General features: G+C 30.7%; 1 protein-coding gene across 3 annotated transcripts in view; it reads left to right on the plus strand.

Moving 5' to 3' along the window:
* LOC107164581 (TWiK family of potassium channels protein 18-like) overlaps positions 1-15829 on the plus strand; it is a 41788-nt gene that overhangs the window by 16899 nt on the left and 9060 nt on the right. The window contains exons 1-4 of one of the 3 annotated variants that reach the window (XM_015512466.2): positions 805-925; positions 1013-1394; positions 3077-3377; positions 9216-9418. In XM_015512466.2, coding sequence (XP_015367952.1) covers positions 1086-1394; positions 3077-3377; positions 9216-9418 — 813 coding nt within the window. In that variant the 5' untranslated portion in view covers positions 805-925; positions 1013-1085. Of the gene's footprint in view, positions 1-804; positions 1395-3076; positions 3378-9215; positions 9419-15829 lie in introns of those variants that run through there. The other 2 variants (XM_015512458.2, XM_015512449.2) reach the window with 2 other exon arrangements.

A 15829-nucleotide genomic window follows, 5' to 3' on the forward strand; every position in this document is an offset into this window, starting at 1 on the left:
AATGCGATAGGATTCTAATTCTAGTATATACGGCGAATAAGTATGCAAACTAATTTAGTGCAAGTACTGCAACATTGCCAATCGGGCATTGTGAAAAGTTATTTTTATGAAATTAGCACGTATGAAAAAGATGTGTGTACAAACAAATTATGGGACATATCACTGAAATCTGGTGGCAGATACCTACCACAATCATATTAAATCACCATTGACACACCATTTTGCTGTATAGTGATGACCATTATCACTTTTATTTGAATATTTGTTTTGAAAGTAAATTGGAAAAATCTGGAGTTGATAATACGTTTTCGTTCCAATGAGTCAACAATACTCTGCATAATGTTGTGAAAAATTGTTGGTTTTTATATTGTGTAGGTATTTTATAACTTTTATATGCCTAATATTTTTAATAATTTATAAAAAAAAATCAAATTTTTGAATATAAAATGAAAAACCCATCATTTTTATTCTTTATGTAATTAACTACTAAATAACAAACATCGTGAAAAAAATATACATGTTTTATTTAAATGAAGTCATTTTCTAGACGATTATCATTCATTAATCGAATATTATTTTAGCCATATTTGACTTATATTATTACGTCATATTTCACACCAAATATATTCAAAAGCGAATATGTTTAAAGTAAATTTAAAATAAAAATCCATTTTACAATAATTCCTAAGCACTGCTGATAACAGTGTTTACTACGAAAATCAAGCAGTGACTGTATGACGAACAGTAGACTGCGCGCATACTGGCCGCCGCTTTTCGGTTATATTTAACCATATTCTATTTATACACGGCCAGGCATTTCGCTGGCTGTGACACAGATTTTATGTTTTTCATATGATTTGACGCGTCAGTAAAGCGACGCTGGAACGGCCGGTGGTCAACGGTTTCGGTGGCGGTGGCGTTAACGGTACGAGTTTGGCTTAAAAAAATAAAAAAAATAAAACGTTGTACGATATCCGCACATCACATTATACCAATATTTAACGCCACACAGGATTCGCTTCCGGTGACGATAATATCTCTGCGTTAACAGTGTCGTGACGATTCATCCCGGACACCACCTGACGATGAAGAAAAGCGACGATGACGACGACGACAACAACGAAAGTTGTTACACGGATTACGAGACTGATGGTTTCTGGAGTTCGGAGAAAACGCTATTGGAATCCGTACAGGGGAAAGGGGCCGCGGACACAGCGACGACGACGACTCGAAGGAGGAAGAAGAAGAAGAAGAAGGTTAAGGACCGAGGAGATGGTAAGAAGTTGCACGTGACCGGAACTGGACTGAGACACCAGTGGCGGTGTTTCCTGCAGGAGAACGACGACGAGTGGCGACAATTCTGGAATTCCGGACGCAAGTGCTTTATCGATACGGTATAGTTGGAAATGTGGTCAAGTATTGTACGACGGTGGTCGGCAGGGATGGGGTGTTTCGGGGTGGTGTGAATTATTCGGACGGAGTCATACAATCGATCGCACCGGTGCCGATTCCGTTTGCAGTAAAATAACAACAATGGTTGGCTCCTTTGCGATTATCGCTTATACCTATAGGTACATATGCATAATTTTTTTTTCACGTCAATACCGATTTATGCGCTGCAGCTGCACAGTAATAAAACAAAATAATATTATGTTCTATATAGGATATAATATATGACCTATATAGGACAAATATATGACCTATATATGGATCCGTAAAGGTAGTGTTTTTCCATATCCCAAATGAAGACTTACGATGAATATCCAAAAAAATACCGTATTATATTATATAGACAACTATTATTTTTATTTCGATTCTGAAGAGCAATTCGACTAATACATTAATGGATTTACAATACTTGGAGGATTTTTTTTTTTTTTTTTAAGAACACCGCCGGTGTTGGTTCCGTATATTGTGTCAATCGATATTTAGTACTACATTTAGCTTAAGCCAGAAAAATAATATTTTTCCAGCATAAAAGTTTATCAAAAATTGATGCGTCACCATCTCCGACGTTGTCTTATGTTACGTTACAGCGACCACATTATACAATATAAATACATCTGTTAAAATCGATTAGATAGATATACGAATCATAGTAGAATTTTTCTGGTCCAAATTTCAAGGTCATTCCCCGTAGTGGATGCGGCAATCGATTCAACATTGTAAATGGCTACTACAAAAATAAATAGTTGCGTCCTCCGGTAAAAATGTTATCCAAATTGCGGTCCAATATGTTTTAGGGTACTTATACACAAATTGCAGCCCATGTTTTTTTTTTTTTTTGTGTGTACATAATAATATATATTAAATATATAAAATATAATATATTAAGTAACTTTATTTTCTTTCTCATTTGTATAGACTGTTTGTAGTAACATAAGTTCATCAGTTAAATTAAAAATATTGTTTTGCAGCAGTTTTCATTTAAATATTCGCCATGTTTAAAAAAAAAATGTATGTCAGGTCACAAGTAAAAACTTCTCTCATATTTTAATTTCGAATTTGTTAATTTTTAACTGTCGTTATCAAACTGTCATCGATAATATTATGGTATAATATTATGGACTTGTCTTAAAATTATATGTATCATACTTATACACAAAAAAACATAATTAATATCCGATATGTTACACAATTGTATTGTGATAGACGACAGACGACTGTCATTATTGTAACACGGGCAACGTTAATAATATTATAAGTCTATTATGAATATATAATATATATATATATATATAAGTATATAACTAAATTAGACATAATATATATATCTAAATAAGGTAAATATTAAATACACCAGAAATGCACTATCGCCTAAGAACCTGAACCGGAACTCCGAGACTGAGAGATGCGAAAACCTGGGCTGCAATAAATCCGAATAAGACGTTTATTTCATACGCCTACCTACAGTTTATCTTTGGGGGACGCAACTTTAGTATGCAGCCGACACCTTGACGGCCATCGGGTGAGGTCGTGGGAGAAGGGATCGGATAGGGTTTGGGACCATGCAGCCCCTCTCCGGACATCCGTTCACTCTAAACCTGACGCGGTCTCGTAACCAATATCATCACAGGTGATACTGGTGATCATGTGCGGCATAGGAGGTTTGGTGTTCCGTTACACCGAAGGCGCGTTCGAGTCGTTCTATAAGTGCGGCGTGAAGCGAGTGAAACGCGACTTCTTGGACGGGCTGTGGACGGACAGCAGACGGATGGGCGCGGACCAGTGGAAGCAGACGGCCCGTCGAAAACTTGTCGAGTTCGAGGAGCAGCTGCACGACGCGTTCGAGGCGGGCACGACCACGTACAGCGGCCGCAGCTCGTGGAGCTTTGTGAACTCGGCCATTTACTGTTTCACCGTGATCACGACCATAGGTAATGCGCGCATGTCACAGAGCCCACCCGCGCCCGACACATCGCCTGACTGTTCTATCGGTCCTGGTGATGTTTTTTTTCTGTTTGTCAAAGCTCACAAGGCAGTTTTATAGAAACGTTTGACACATCGGTCTATTGATACCTCCCACCCACCACCGATTTAGTCCAATATGTTATCCATAATATATGATATATAATATATATATATATATTACAGATCAATCCATAGAGATAATCCTAAAATTAAGAGATCCAATCCGTGTGCTTTAATAATATTAAAATAGTGTTATAAATTTTAGCATTAAATACAAATCACTAATCAGACACGGATAAACCATTTTTTTAATACAATAATGATGATATATTAGTATTAAATACAAAAATAATATTTTAATTTTTGATTTCGAATTGATGATTATAATCTAGATTTGCTAAGTAATTCTAAACAATATTTTTTCCATCAGGGTTCGTTAATTATTTTCGACCAAATGTATACTACAGCCAGCATGAATGTATGAGGTTTGAGAGCAGAATTCATACTTAGAGGCAAAGCGTATCTACTTCACGGTTTTTTGTAATTTAATCGAGCTTTAAAGATTATACTATTATGCGGCTAAACTTTATACGCTCACGTTTTCTGAGGTTCTGATGGTAATATTTTTCATACACCAAATTAATTGAAAAAGGAATGCGTTTTACAGATATGGCGTACATTTTTATCACATGATTGTCGAATACCAATGTTCTTTTTACGGCCCTAACTCGCGTTTTTCTGATGTACACTGTGATGGCTGGTACAATGATCATATAATACGTATAACGTTATATATATATTTACATATAGGATGATTCACCGAACATACTACCCCATTTTTTCCTTTAATAATACATTTTTTCAAATTATGGTTGTTTTTAATTTTTGGATATACTCAAAGACTGTATTTTCAAATCCTTGAATTTTTGTTTTTATATCACATTAGGCGTGTTCTATGATGATGCAAATTTCTATTTTTCAAATAAGAACCCCCATTTTTACTGTAAATTATTAGGTAAAAATTTTTTTTAGAAAATGTTGATTTGCTTAATTCAAAAATTGAATGAGTACCTAGTTTCCTAGTTGTATGTTAAGGATATAATAGTCCTAAAAAGTGGTTTGCAAAAAATATAAAATAGACATAAAATTAGACATATTATTTATTATACATGAAAAAAAAAAATGTGATCATGATTGGTTAATCATCCATGTACCTATATACCTATTTATTATTATGATTAAGTCGATGTTTTGACTACATTTTAACGGTGTGATAAACACAATTCACATGTGGTCTTATCACACAAAAACTTAATCATATTTAACACAAACACTTTAAAATATTGCTATATTTTCTTTAAAGTTTCACCGTAAATAGCGCAATAAACATATTTCACAGTAGAAACATACACTAATAAAACACTATCAATCATTTTTTGCCATTTTTGTAAAGGCTGGGAGTTGTTTAATTTTTTAACTGAAACTATTTCAATATAGCTATCGTGTTTTAGAATTTTGGATAGCATTGTTGAACTTATTATATACGAATATTATCAAAAAATTAAAAATCATTATTCACACATTTTCAATGTAATCAAATATTTTCAATATTTTTAAAATATCAAAGTTTTTTTTTTATTTTCACTGTGGTAGAATATAAAAATAAAAATTAGAAAGTTACTATATTCTAATGAACTAATGTTGAGTTTTTCGGTCTTTAGGACTTATAGGTGTATTTTACATAGATGATTACATAGCACGTTGAAGTTCAGTATAAATATTGTTGATTATACCAAAAATCTAATTATCAATTTGGATAAAAAGTCCAATTTACCCACGGTAGACAAACGATTGGTGTTTGATGTTTGGACAAGAAGAGTTATGTGACGGTGAAGTTATAATTTTATCTCTACGCCCATTTTCCACACATAATAAAATATATTCATTATGGCTCCTATCGTCTAAATTTTAAACGGTTCATAAATCAATCTGACCTACCTCCACAGCATAAAATAATTTTGTTGCACTGCTGAATAATATGTGTTAAACAGAAACTGCTAAAATTCTAGTCATTTGATATTAACTTTTCCAGCGACTAAACCCGAGGCACTGTATTTACAGTTCAAGCCCAAAAACTCGTTGCTCTCTATTGATTGGTGTATAAAATTACAAATATGCACAACAACAACAAAACAACACTACCTACATGACGTTGATTACACACAAAATACAATATTCATACCCACGTAGAAAATCTGAATACATTATAATATTATTATTATGTCCTGTAAATAATAATAATAATCTTCTAGTTGAATCGATTCCATTATTATGTCTCGTATTACTAACTTTGTCCATTATTCCTGTTAATATCCGCTATAGATTCACGTAGTATAATCCATTGTCATACCTAACTAAAGAATCCAAACATCCCTCAGGTATAAGGCGTATCGAACGGTATTAATACTATTAATATTACTATGATCCAGTATATTATATACGTCACGAATGAAAAAAATTTGGAAATAACAAGCATACAACCTTCATCCTTCGTTGTTACTTTACCTGTACTTAAGATGTATAACTGTATAGTATTGTTCGTTTTTGTTTGACCTACAAATTACAATAGGTATTACATGCGAAATGAATTTGTAAAATACACATTGTACACATTTTCTAATGAAAATTCCGTTGACTATATGAGTATATGACGTATGCGTGATTATATAGAATTAATGATATGCATACTTCAACAAATAACTCTCTTATACATACATGCGCATTATTTAATAATATGTATTTAAATTTCTAAACTACTAAAACGTTTTACGAATTTATAAGAAACGATTAGATTTAATACAACGGTCTGAATACTACGGTTATATTTATAGTTTTTAATTCAAATTTGTCAAAATTGGATATACTTATGACATATTAGATCAGTAGCTACACACATACAGTCGATACATGCAACATTTCAAATGTCGGATCAAACTAATCATCATTTATAATTATTTTGAAAATAAAATTTCGATATAATATTATACACTGTCAATAGGCAATACAAATGGTTCATAATAATATGATATTTTTCTTAACATATTTTCCTGATAAATATGGTATACACATAACTATTAACTATATTCTACATCATTAAACGTAAATATCATAAATTCATAAATTATTGATTGACGGCGGTTATTGATAAACTATCCAATGCGAATAATCATCTGTGACAACCATTAAATGTCTATCAGCTACTATTAAATTGCTTGATTGTTTATTTTATCTTAATTAAGAGGACGCTACACCCGTATGTGTTGTCTCCGTCTTACAAGTGCATAACATTGCAAAAACTGTTTCACGCGGGAAAGAACCGAGAAAGATACAGTTATAACTAAGAAACGAAATTATCACCACATAAAAAGGAGAATTTTGTCTGTCCAATATCGTCTTTATTTTTTCGATATCACTTATACAAAAAAAATTATTATTGTTTTATAATACATTAGTTTTGTGTTTTTAAGCATGAATAACTTTTTTTGTAGTTCTGATTGGACAGACAAAATTCTCCTTTTTATGTGGTGATAATTTCGTTTCTTAGTTATAACTGTAGCTTTCTCGGTTCTTTCCCGCGCGAAACAGTTTTTGCAATGTTACGCACTTGTAAGACGGAGACAACACATGCGGGTGTAGCGTCCTCTTAAATAAAAATACTACGCGTAAGAATCTATTTTGACCATTGTTGAATTTACGAAGATAATGGCCAAGTGAATCAATTTACAAACATACAATTAAATGCAATAATTCTTTTTGAATTCAATATCATTATTATTACACTCAATGGCTCAACATAGAAAAATGAAATTTAATAATAAATACACATATTATATGTATATATTAGTGTTAGACTAATACCTTTTTGTTTTATCGAAGTTTAAAAATAATAAAATAAAATTATTGTTTCATCTTATTTTTATTTTACATACAAACGTAGTAATTATTTTATATGTTTAACAATAAATACTCATTATATCAAAATTGTAAGATTTTTTTTAATCCTTAGTTTTGATAAAAAATTTTACAATCAGTTCTGCATATTTAATACTTACTTATTTATACAAAAATTACTATAGTAAAATTAAAAATGTAGGTTTTATCAAAAGTTATTATCAGTTTTCTCAACAAACAAAACCTTAGAAATTTAGGGATAGTATAAAACGTAAGGACTGAATATCAAATTATAACTAACATTATCTGAAAATAAAATTTAGAAGAAGTCCTTATTATGTTTGAGACAAAGTCTATTCTCTATTAGAAAAATCACAGTTTTAAAATAAAATATTAAGATAAAAATTAAAAGATTACATAATAATAATATGTACAGTGTATAAAATAGAAATTAATAACAATTTATTGTAAAATTCAAAATTCCATCTTCGCTAATAATGCATCTATAAACAAGTCAATTATCATTATTATGTTTCACACTTCTTTAGATTTCAATTTTCAGCTGTGGTATGATAATATTAAATTATAAGCAAACTAATTTCACATATTCCGATAGTATGAGCCGCCCATTGCACACATCATTATAATATTATTTTTGTACTGCGTGTGAAGCGTTAAACAAATTATAAAATCGTACCTATTTTATAATTTTTAGTCTACATTTCTTAGCTTATTTATAAGTTATTACCAAAGCTGATAATACTTGAATACTATGCAAACTATTTTCGTCAGAGACATGCATGTTTAAATGTATTGCGGTCAGTCGACAAAAAAAAATAATTGGGCTTTTTTTACTTTACATATTTTGTAGTTAATTATTATCAATTTATTTCCTATTGTTAGTTATTAATATAATTGTAATCAAATATCAGTCTTATTATTACATATTACTAAAATTTTAATATGTTTAATAATTGGTTAAGAACGACGTGTTTTCATGTATCCATTCAATCATCCAGATTCTTTGACGGGCATAAAATCATACCATCACTGAAGCCTCAAAATAATGTCCTTAACACTCCAATAAATAAACCTCGTAAAAAAATTTTGCTCGCAGCACTGATATTCTCTGGTCATTATAATTTATAGTAATCTATAATGTAAATTGTATACATTTTGGGTGTTTTCATTCCTTATTAGTAGGGCCCGGATTTAAATGCACTTAAAACCATACAAATATGTTCCAAAAAATAGCCAAAAATGTCCTTAAAAAATGCATTTTACCTCAAAAAATGACCTTAAAAATGCCATTTATATTTATTTTGTATACAATTTGTTATTATAATTTAGGATTTATTATTAAAATATATTTATTACTTTATTGAAAAAAAAAATTTGGAAAAATTGACTTGATGCTGCTACGATGTTGACACGCCACACGCATATGTTTTGGGGCAATATTATTCATTCTAAACATAGATACTAAAATATATATTAATAAATACGCTAAATTTGTATAGTATATTGAACGAATATGCATTAAAAACCATAAAAATGACCCAAAAATGCTAAAAATGCTCTTAAAACATAAAAACGGCAAAATATGCAAAAAAATGCAAAATAAAATGTTTAGCTTTGAAACACTCGTTACATGAAACGAATTTTATACTTGAAAAGCATTGTCTATAATCAATTAAAAAAAGATGCACTTTGCATTGAAATCCGGGCCCTACTTATTAGGAATAAATATATACGTTTATGCATTTTTCATAATTCGTGAAAATTACTTAAGCAGACAACCGGATGCGGTTCATAAAAATTAGGTTACTCACAATGGATTGTCGTTATTTCAGGTTATGGTCATATATCTCCGTCGACAAATACCGGTCGGCTGATAACCATTGTGTACGCAATATTTGGTATACCTATATTCCTTATTTTGTTGGCCGATTTCGGAAAAATGTTCACCAGAGGCATTAAATTTCTCTGGGCGTTCGTCCGGCGCTTATACTACACCGGCAGCTGTCGAAAAGTTCGCAGAACTGCACCAGTTCAAGTAAGTAAAAATAATTTCCATGACCATACTAAACCTTAAACTCTATGGACCGTATAGCGTACAATAGTGCTATCACTTATGAATGACTTGTGAATTCAGACTACGCAAATCTAAAACCTTAGATGGCTTATAAAGGATACGCATGACTAATAAACTACCATTTAATTTCCAAATATTTTATGCATTTTAGTAAACAGTAATTAGAGCGATATTTCAAGACCTATGTGAAATGTCTACTGTACGTCATATTTTATACTGAATATTTTATAAATATATTAATACGTTAATCATCTTATATTACGTGTTTAAAATGTGGATACAGCCAAATTATAATATCTGTAGACTGTTTCATATTATTAAATGACCAATTACTTATATAACTCCATGATTCCGATGTATGAAATATTAGTTAAAAATAATGTTAAACACTTCAAAATGTTCGTTGTGATTCCTAAGTAGGTGTAAATAATAGGTGTCAAAGGAAGTTAACCGTGATGATGTGAACGTTATATAATATTAATTTCAAAATAACAGTATGTTTTATTAAACAGAAATATGAACAACAATATAACTTTATATGCACATTGTATACACTATCGGTATACTAAATAAATAGAAAGTTGACAATTAGTGGAAGAGTTTCAAATACCTTTGTTTCTACTGTGATCATTTTAAAAGTTAAATCGTTTTGAACTGTAGATAAAAATATTAATGTATCAAATTTTGTATGTTAACATTTAAATATTTCTACACTGATAGGTATATAAGTAGGTAAATTAAACATTTGTACTTGCGTGTATTTGTAACGTATTAATTTAAAACATAATATTTTATTGGAAATTTGTAATTAGACTATAAAGTGTCGAAAGTATAATATATTTTCGACAAGTATTCATTAACTTTTAATTTTCATGGTTCTACATTGTGTACTAGATTGTCTTTAAGAAATGGTATCATTTCAATTATCAAATACCAATTTCATAGTTTTATGTGCATCAAGACTATACACTATTTATTCAACTTGATATAGTAAATTGAATGTTGATACTACGATAGTACGATACGTATAATAATTACCGAAATAATATATTATTATATTAAAATATTATATAAAGTTTATTGTTGTTTTTTAAACACAGCGTTTAAAAATTAAAACGAGGGTTCATAATAATATACAAAGCACAAACTATAAAACTCGTTTAATGAAAAAAAAAAAATTTCTCTTATCTACAGTAACCACATTAAAATAAGAGATCGAGGATATCATTTGATTTAATAGGTCATTGCATTTCAAAAGTGGTAGTAATTAATTTAAAACTATAATGGACGTTAAATTCATTAACCAAAAAAAAAAAAAAAAAAAATGCAGTAAAGGCGTTATAATGTTTCATTTCGTATTTCAATTGACTGAAAAAACATGTGAACAGTAATACAACGAAGACACTATTCAATTGTTTTTGTTTCCATAAAATATACAAAATAACTTTTAAAAGCTTTTAGAATTCGATTACTTTATAAGCCTTGAATTAAAACATTGAAATCGAATTAATGATTTTAAACTAATTTGGTACAATGTGTTCGATATTATGTTATTTACCAAACACGTATACATTAAATACTAATTAAATGGTGTTGAAATCAAAGTCACATTAAAATTAAAATTTTTAACAAAACTAAGTATGGAAATGTAGTGGGTATAATTTATTTTTTTTTGATTAATTGTATGTTTCGATGTAGGTGTTTTATATATCAGAGAATGAGAGAGACTATATAAATGAAAAAAAAAGAGATACTAAACAAATATTTATCTAAATTCCTTCCTGATCTAATCGTAATGTTTTTACCTCTATTTAAAATGATGAAAAACTTTTCCTAGAGAAAAAGGATTATTTTGTAAAATATTAAACCGATTTTTAATGAATAGCACGAAGTCAGTGATAGCATGAGAAGCAAGTATAGGAATATAAAGGTGACATTTTCAGTATTTTTTTTTTATATTTTCCGCCTATTGTAGACCACTTAATTCATTTGAACTAAACGTACAATATCTATATATATATATATATAAAGAGACTTGTCCTGGGTGATTCATCAACGCCCAGACCAAACCACACTAGGTTTAAAGACTTGAAATTTTGTACAGAGGTTCTTTAAGCAATGTAGAGGCGCACTAAGAAAGCATTTTTCAAAATACGCATTTTAAAGGGTTGTTCAAACAGGGATTTTGAGATTTACGATGGAAATAAATAATTTTGTTTATAATATTTGTTTATAAATGGTTGCTATAACATTCTGATTTATGTGTTCACACATTTATCACTTTATTATTACAGCTAATTATTATTATTAAATAACGTGTCTTCGTATACGCACCCGAGTTTATGTACGATTCTTTAACATATTAAAATAAAAATGTTTACATTCTTACAAATTAATAAAAAATAATTAATATGGTTGTCGAATTATTGAACATAAATGGCACAATTATGCCCCACATTTAAAATTATTGATGACAGAGCTTGCCTGTTTAGGGAAATATCTTTTGTGTTATATGACACTCAATATAAGGCCCAAGAAGTACGTAAAAAGATGGTAACCTATGTGATAAATCTCTGGGAAGATTATTCAATAATATCACATGATAGTGATGGAAATAATTATCGTTGTTTTGCTCACTACTTTAATGATATGTTAAAATGTAATACTTATGGAGGTTTATGTGAGCTGGTGGCAGCCAGATAATTATTTTTGGTATTTATTGAGGTGTATCTCAATGATGAACTGTATGAAAAATTTGATTCAGAAAGGAACCACGTAAAGAGATTTCGTTTTAATTCTATGTAAAACCTATCTAATGGGCATTTTGATGTTTATTTACCATATGAAGATGAATTGACTTTATTTGTATCTGACGATTTTGATAACATACCCAGCTCTTAGAAGCATACTAAAAAATGACGGAAGAGATTTACAAATGATATCAGAAAAAAACAACTTATACAAGCTGCTACTAAATATTAACTAAAAAATCAAAAAGTTTATAAAGTAGCAGATGCAGCCAAGTATAAAAAAAAACCAGAAGTAAATAGGGTACAAGTTCATAGATATGAACAAAATAATCCAGGAAGACGATCAGAAAGGCGAATCCTTCCATGAAAAATAAAAGCTTTTTCCGGCATGAAATATGAATCGGAAATAGATTATGAGACGAATAACACTTTGGGTACTATGAATCATAAATGCGTATACTGTGATACTCTTAAATTCAAACAATAGGCGCCTGGAATGTGTTGTAGTGCCGATAAAGTACAACTTTTATCTTTTTTACATCTTCCTGAATATTTTTATCGTTTGCTTATGGGGTTCCATCATGATCACATACATTTCATGGACCGTATTAGAAAATACAATAATTGCTTCCAAATGACATCTGTAGATCACTTTTTAATCAATATTTAGTTGATATGCACGCTAAAATTGAAACAGAGCGGATCAATTTAATAAGAAACAATCAAATGCAACTCAGAGCTGATAATTAGATACGTCTTAGAGATGCTATTGGGATACAAGATACCAATCTTACTCATCTTGGTCTGATGGTAGTGCTTCCAACATCTTTTACTGGCTCACCATGGGATATGCATTAAAAAACTCAGGATGCAATGGTATACGTTCGTCCTGATGTATTCATAAATTGTACGTGTAATCCTCGATGGAAAGAAATTTCAAATGCATTACTATCTGAACAAATGTCCTACGATCGCCATGATATTATAGCTAGGATATTTCATTTAAAATTTAATACGTTAATGAAATTGTTGACAAAAAGGAATTTGTTTGGGAAAGTGCAATGTTTTATGTATTCGGTCGAATGGCAAAAAGATGATTTGCCACACATACATATTTTGTTATGGCTAAAACAGTGCAGTGTATTTCTCCAGATAAATTAGATTATATCATTAGTGTGGAAATACCTGATCTTGAAAAAGATTCTCTATTTTACAAACCCAATGTGATACAAGGGCCTTGTGGTAATTCAAACAATAGTCAGGTAGCTGTAACAAGAAGTATCCTAGACCTTTCATTCAAGAAACACAGACAGAAGACGACGGATATCCAAAGTATAGGCGAAGAGCTCCAGAAAATTGTGGCTTTAATGTTAAAATAAATGGTAAGAAAATTTATAAGCGTTGGGTAGTGCCGTATAACCCAGTGTTTCACATACATTCGGTACTCATATTAATGTAAAGTACTGAAACTCGGTAAAATCTATAAAATATAAAAATACATTTGAAAATATATTACAAAAGGAAATTATCAAGCAGCATTTGGTTTTGAAAATGATAATGATGAAATCCAGCTTTATGAAAGTGTTCGATATATAAGCAGCTCTGAGGCTCTATGGAGAATTATGGCTTATTCTATCCACGAGAGATTTCCAACAATCTTCCATCTTTCTGTGCATTTAGAAAACGGCCAGCGTGTTTATTTCAACCCTAATGACTCCAGTCGTTTAACAGACAGGATCAAAAATCCCCCAAAAACTACTCTTTTAGCATTTTACGACTTATGTAAAACATATGATTTTGCAAAAACACTTCTTTATGTTGATGTTCCCTCTAACTATGTATGGAAAAATAATAGATTTGAGAGAATAAAACTGTGAATTTGCGTAAATGATTGGCCTGGAATAAAGAGAGATCAATCTCTGGGTAGAGTACATACCATTCGCCCTTATAATACCAAGTGTTACTATTTTCGCTTTTTATTTCATGAAATCTGAGGTCCTACATCTTTTTTGAAATTGAAAACTGTTAATGGCACAATTAAACCTACTTATCAGGTAGCGTTTAAGGCTCTAGGTTTACTGAATGACGAAAGTCATTGGAATACATCTATGGAAGAAGCTGTGCTTAGTGGTTCTCCATTTAAATTACGGGAACTCTTTGCGATTTTATTGATATTTTGTCAATTGTCAGATGCCTTTAGTCTTTGAGAAAAATACAAGGACAGTCCTTCAGAAAATATACGACATCGAGTGGAGTTGAATATACAACACGAGAATGTGAACTAAATTATTAATGAAGTATACAATAAAACGTGCGTGAAGTTGGCCCCCCCACTTTGTCGTATCGACCTCGAACCTTCGCCAATATTTTGGAACCAATTTGGAACTAATTGGAACCTTGTTTTCGAAATTTGGAACCTCAAATTTTAACCAGCAAACAATTTTTTCGGTTGGGGGGGCCAACTTCACGCGGCCCCCCCACTTTGTCGTATCGACCTCGAACCTTCGCCAATATTTTGGAACTAATTTGGAACTAATTGGAACCTTGTTTTCGAAATTTGGAACCTCAAATTTTAACCGGCACAGAATTTTTTCGGTTGGGGGGGCCAACTTCACGCGGCCCCCCCACTTTGTCGTATCGACCTCAAACCTTCGCCAATATTTTGGAACTAATTTGGAACTAATTGGAACCTTGTTTTCGAAATTTGGAACCTCAAATTTTAACCAGCACAGAATTTTTTCGGTTGGGGGGGCCAACTTCACGCGGCCCCCCCACTTTGTCGTATCGACCTCAAACCTGCGCCAATATTTTGGAACTAATTTGGAACTAATTGGAACCTTGTTTTCGAAATTTGGGACCTAAAATTTTTACCAGCAAACAATTTTTTCGATGGGGGGGGCAGCTTCACGTGCCCCCCCCCCCCCCCACTTTGTAGGGTTTAACTAACTGTTTAATAAACATAATAAAAAAATGCATATCTTTTGATAATTTATTTTTTTTTTAATTTCTTTATAAATGAAATATTTTAAAATGTGTTAAATTTTCTCTGACATTTAAATATATATAGAAAATAAAATATTCTATTACTGTATATATTTATTGAGAAATTAAGCGAAGAGTAACTGAAATGATGCTGCAAATAATACAGTTAGGTTACGTTAAGTAAGGTATAATAATATATTGTATAATATTACGCAGTAGGCATATGTAAAATATTTATAAGTGTGTATAACCATCATCAAAAAAACTACGTACACTTTATCGAAAAATCTAAATCTTAAAATTATAGAAGCAAACTTCACGCAGCTTCTATCGGCCAATTTCGCCCGATCGTAGAAATATTTAACATCACATTATCAACTATCGTCAATCTAAAAAAAATATTAGGTAACTTATAGTGCCCATGAATTTTCAATTCAATGTGGATAGTTTTTTTTAGTAATGTAACATTTACGTTATGAGTAACAACTTTTAATTTTATGTTTTAATACTTGAAGCAAAATAGAAGCCACGTTTTAAGATAATATTTTATAATAGCTGTAAGAGTAGACAAATGTAGATCATGGTGATCACTTGTTGGGGTCATTCTGACATTGTTGGTTAAAACAGTAATAAAGTGTTA

The sequence above is a fragment of the Diuraphis noxia genome, unplaced genomic scaffold, assembly GCF_037042655.1.
Source record: "Diuraphis noxia isolate RWA-SAM2 unplaced genomic scaffold, SU_Dnox_SAM2 contig0002, whole genome shotgun sequence".
NCBI classification, from domain to species: Eukaryota; Metazoa; Arthropoda; class Insecta; order Hemiptera; family Aphididae; genus Diuraphis; species Diuraphis noxia.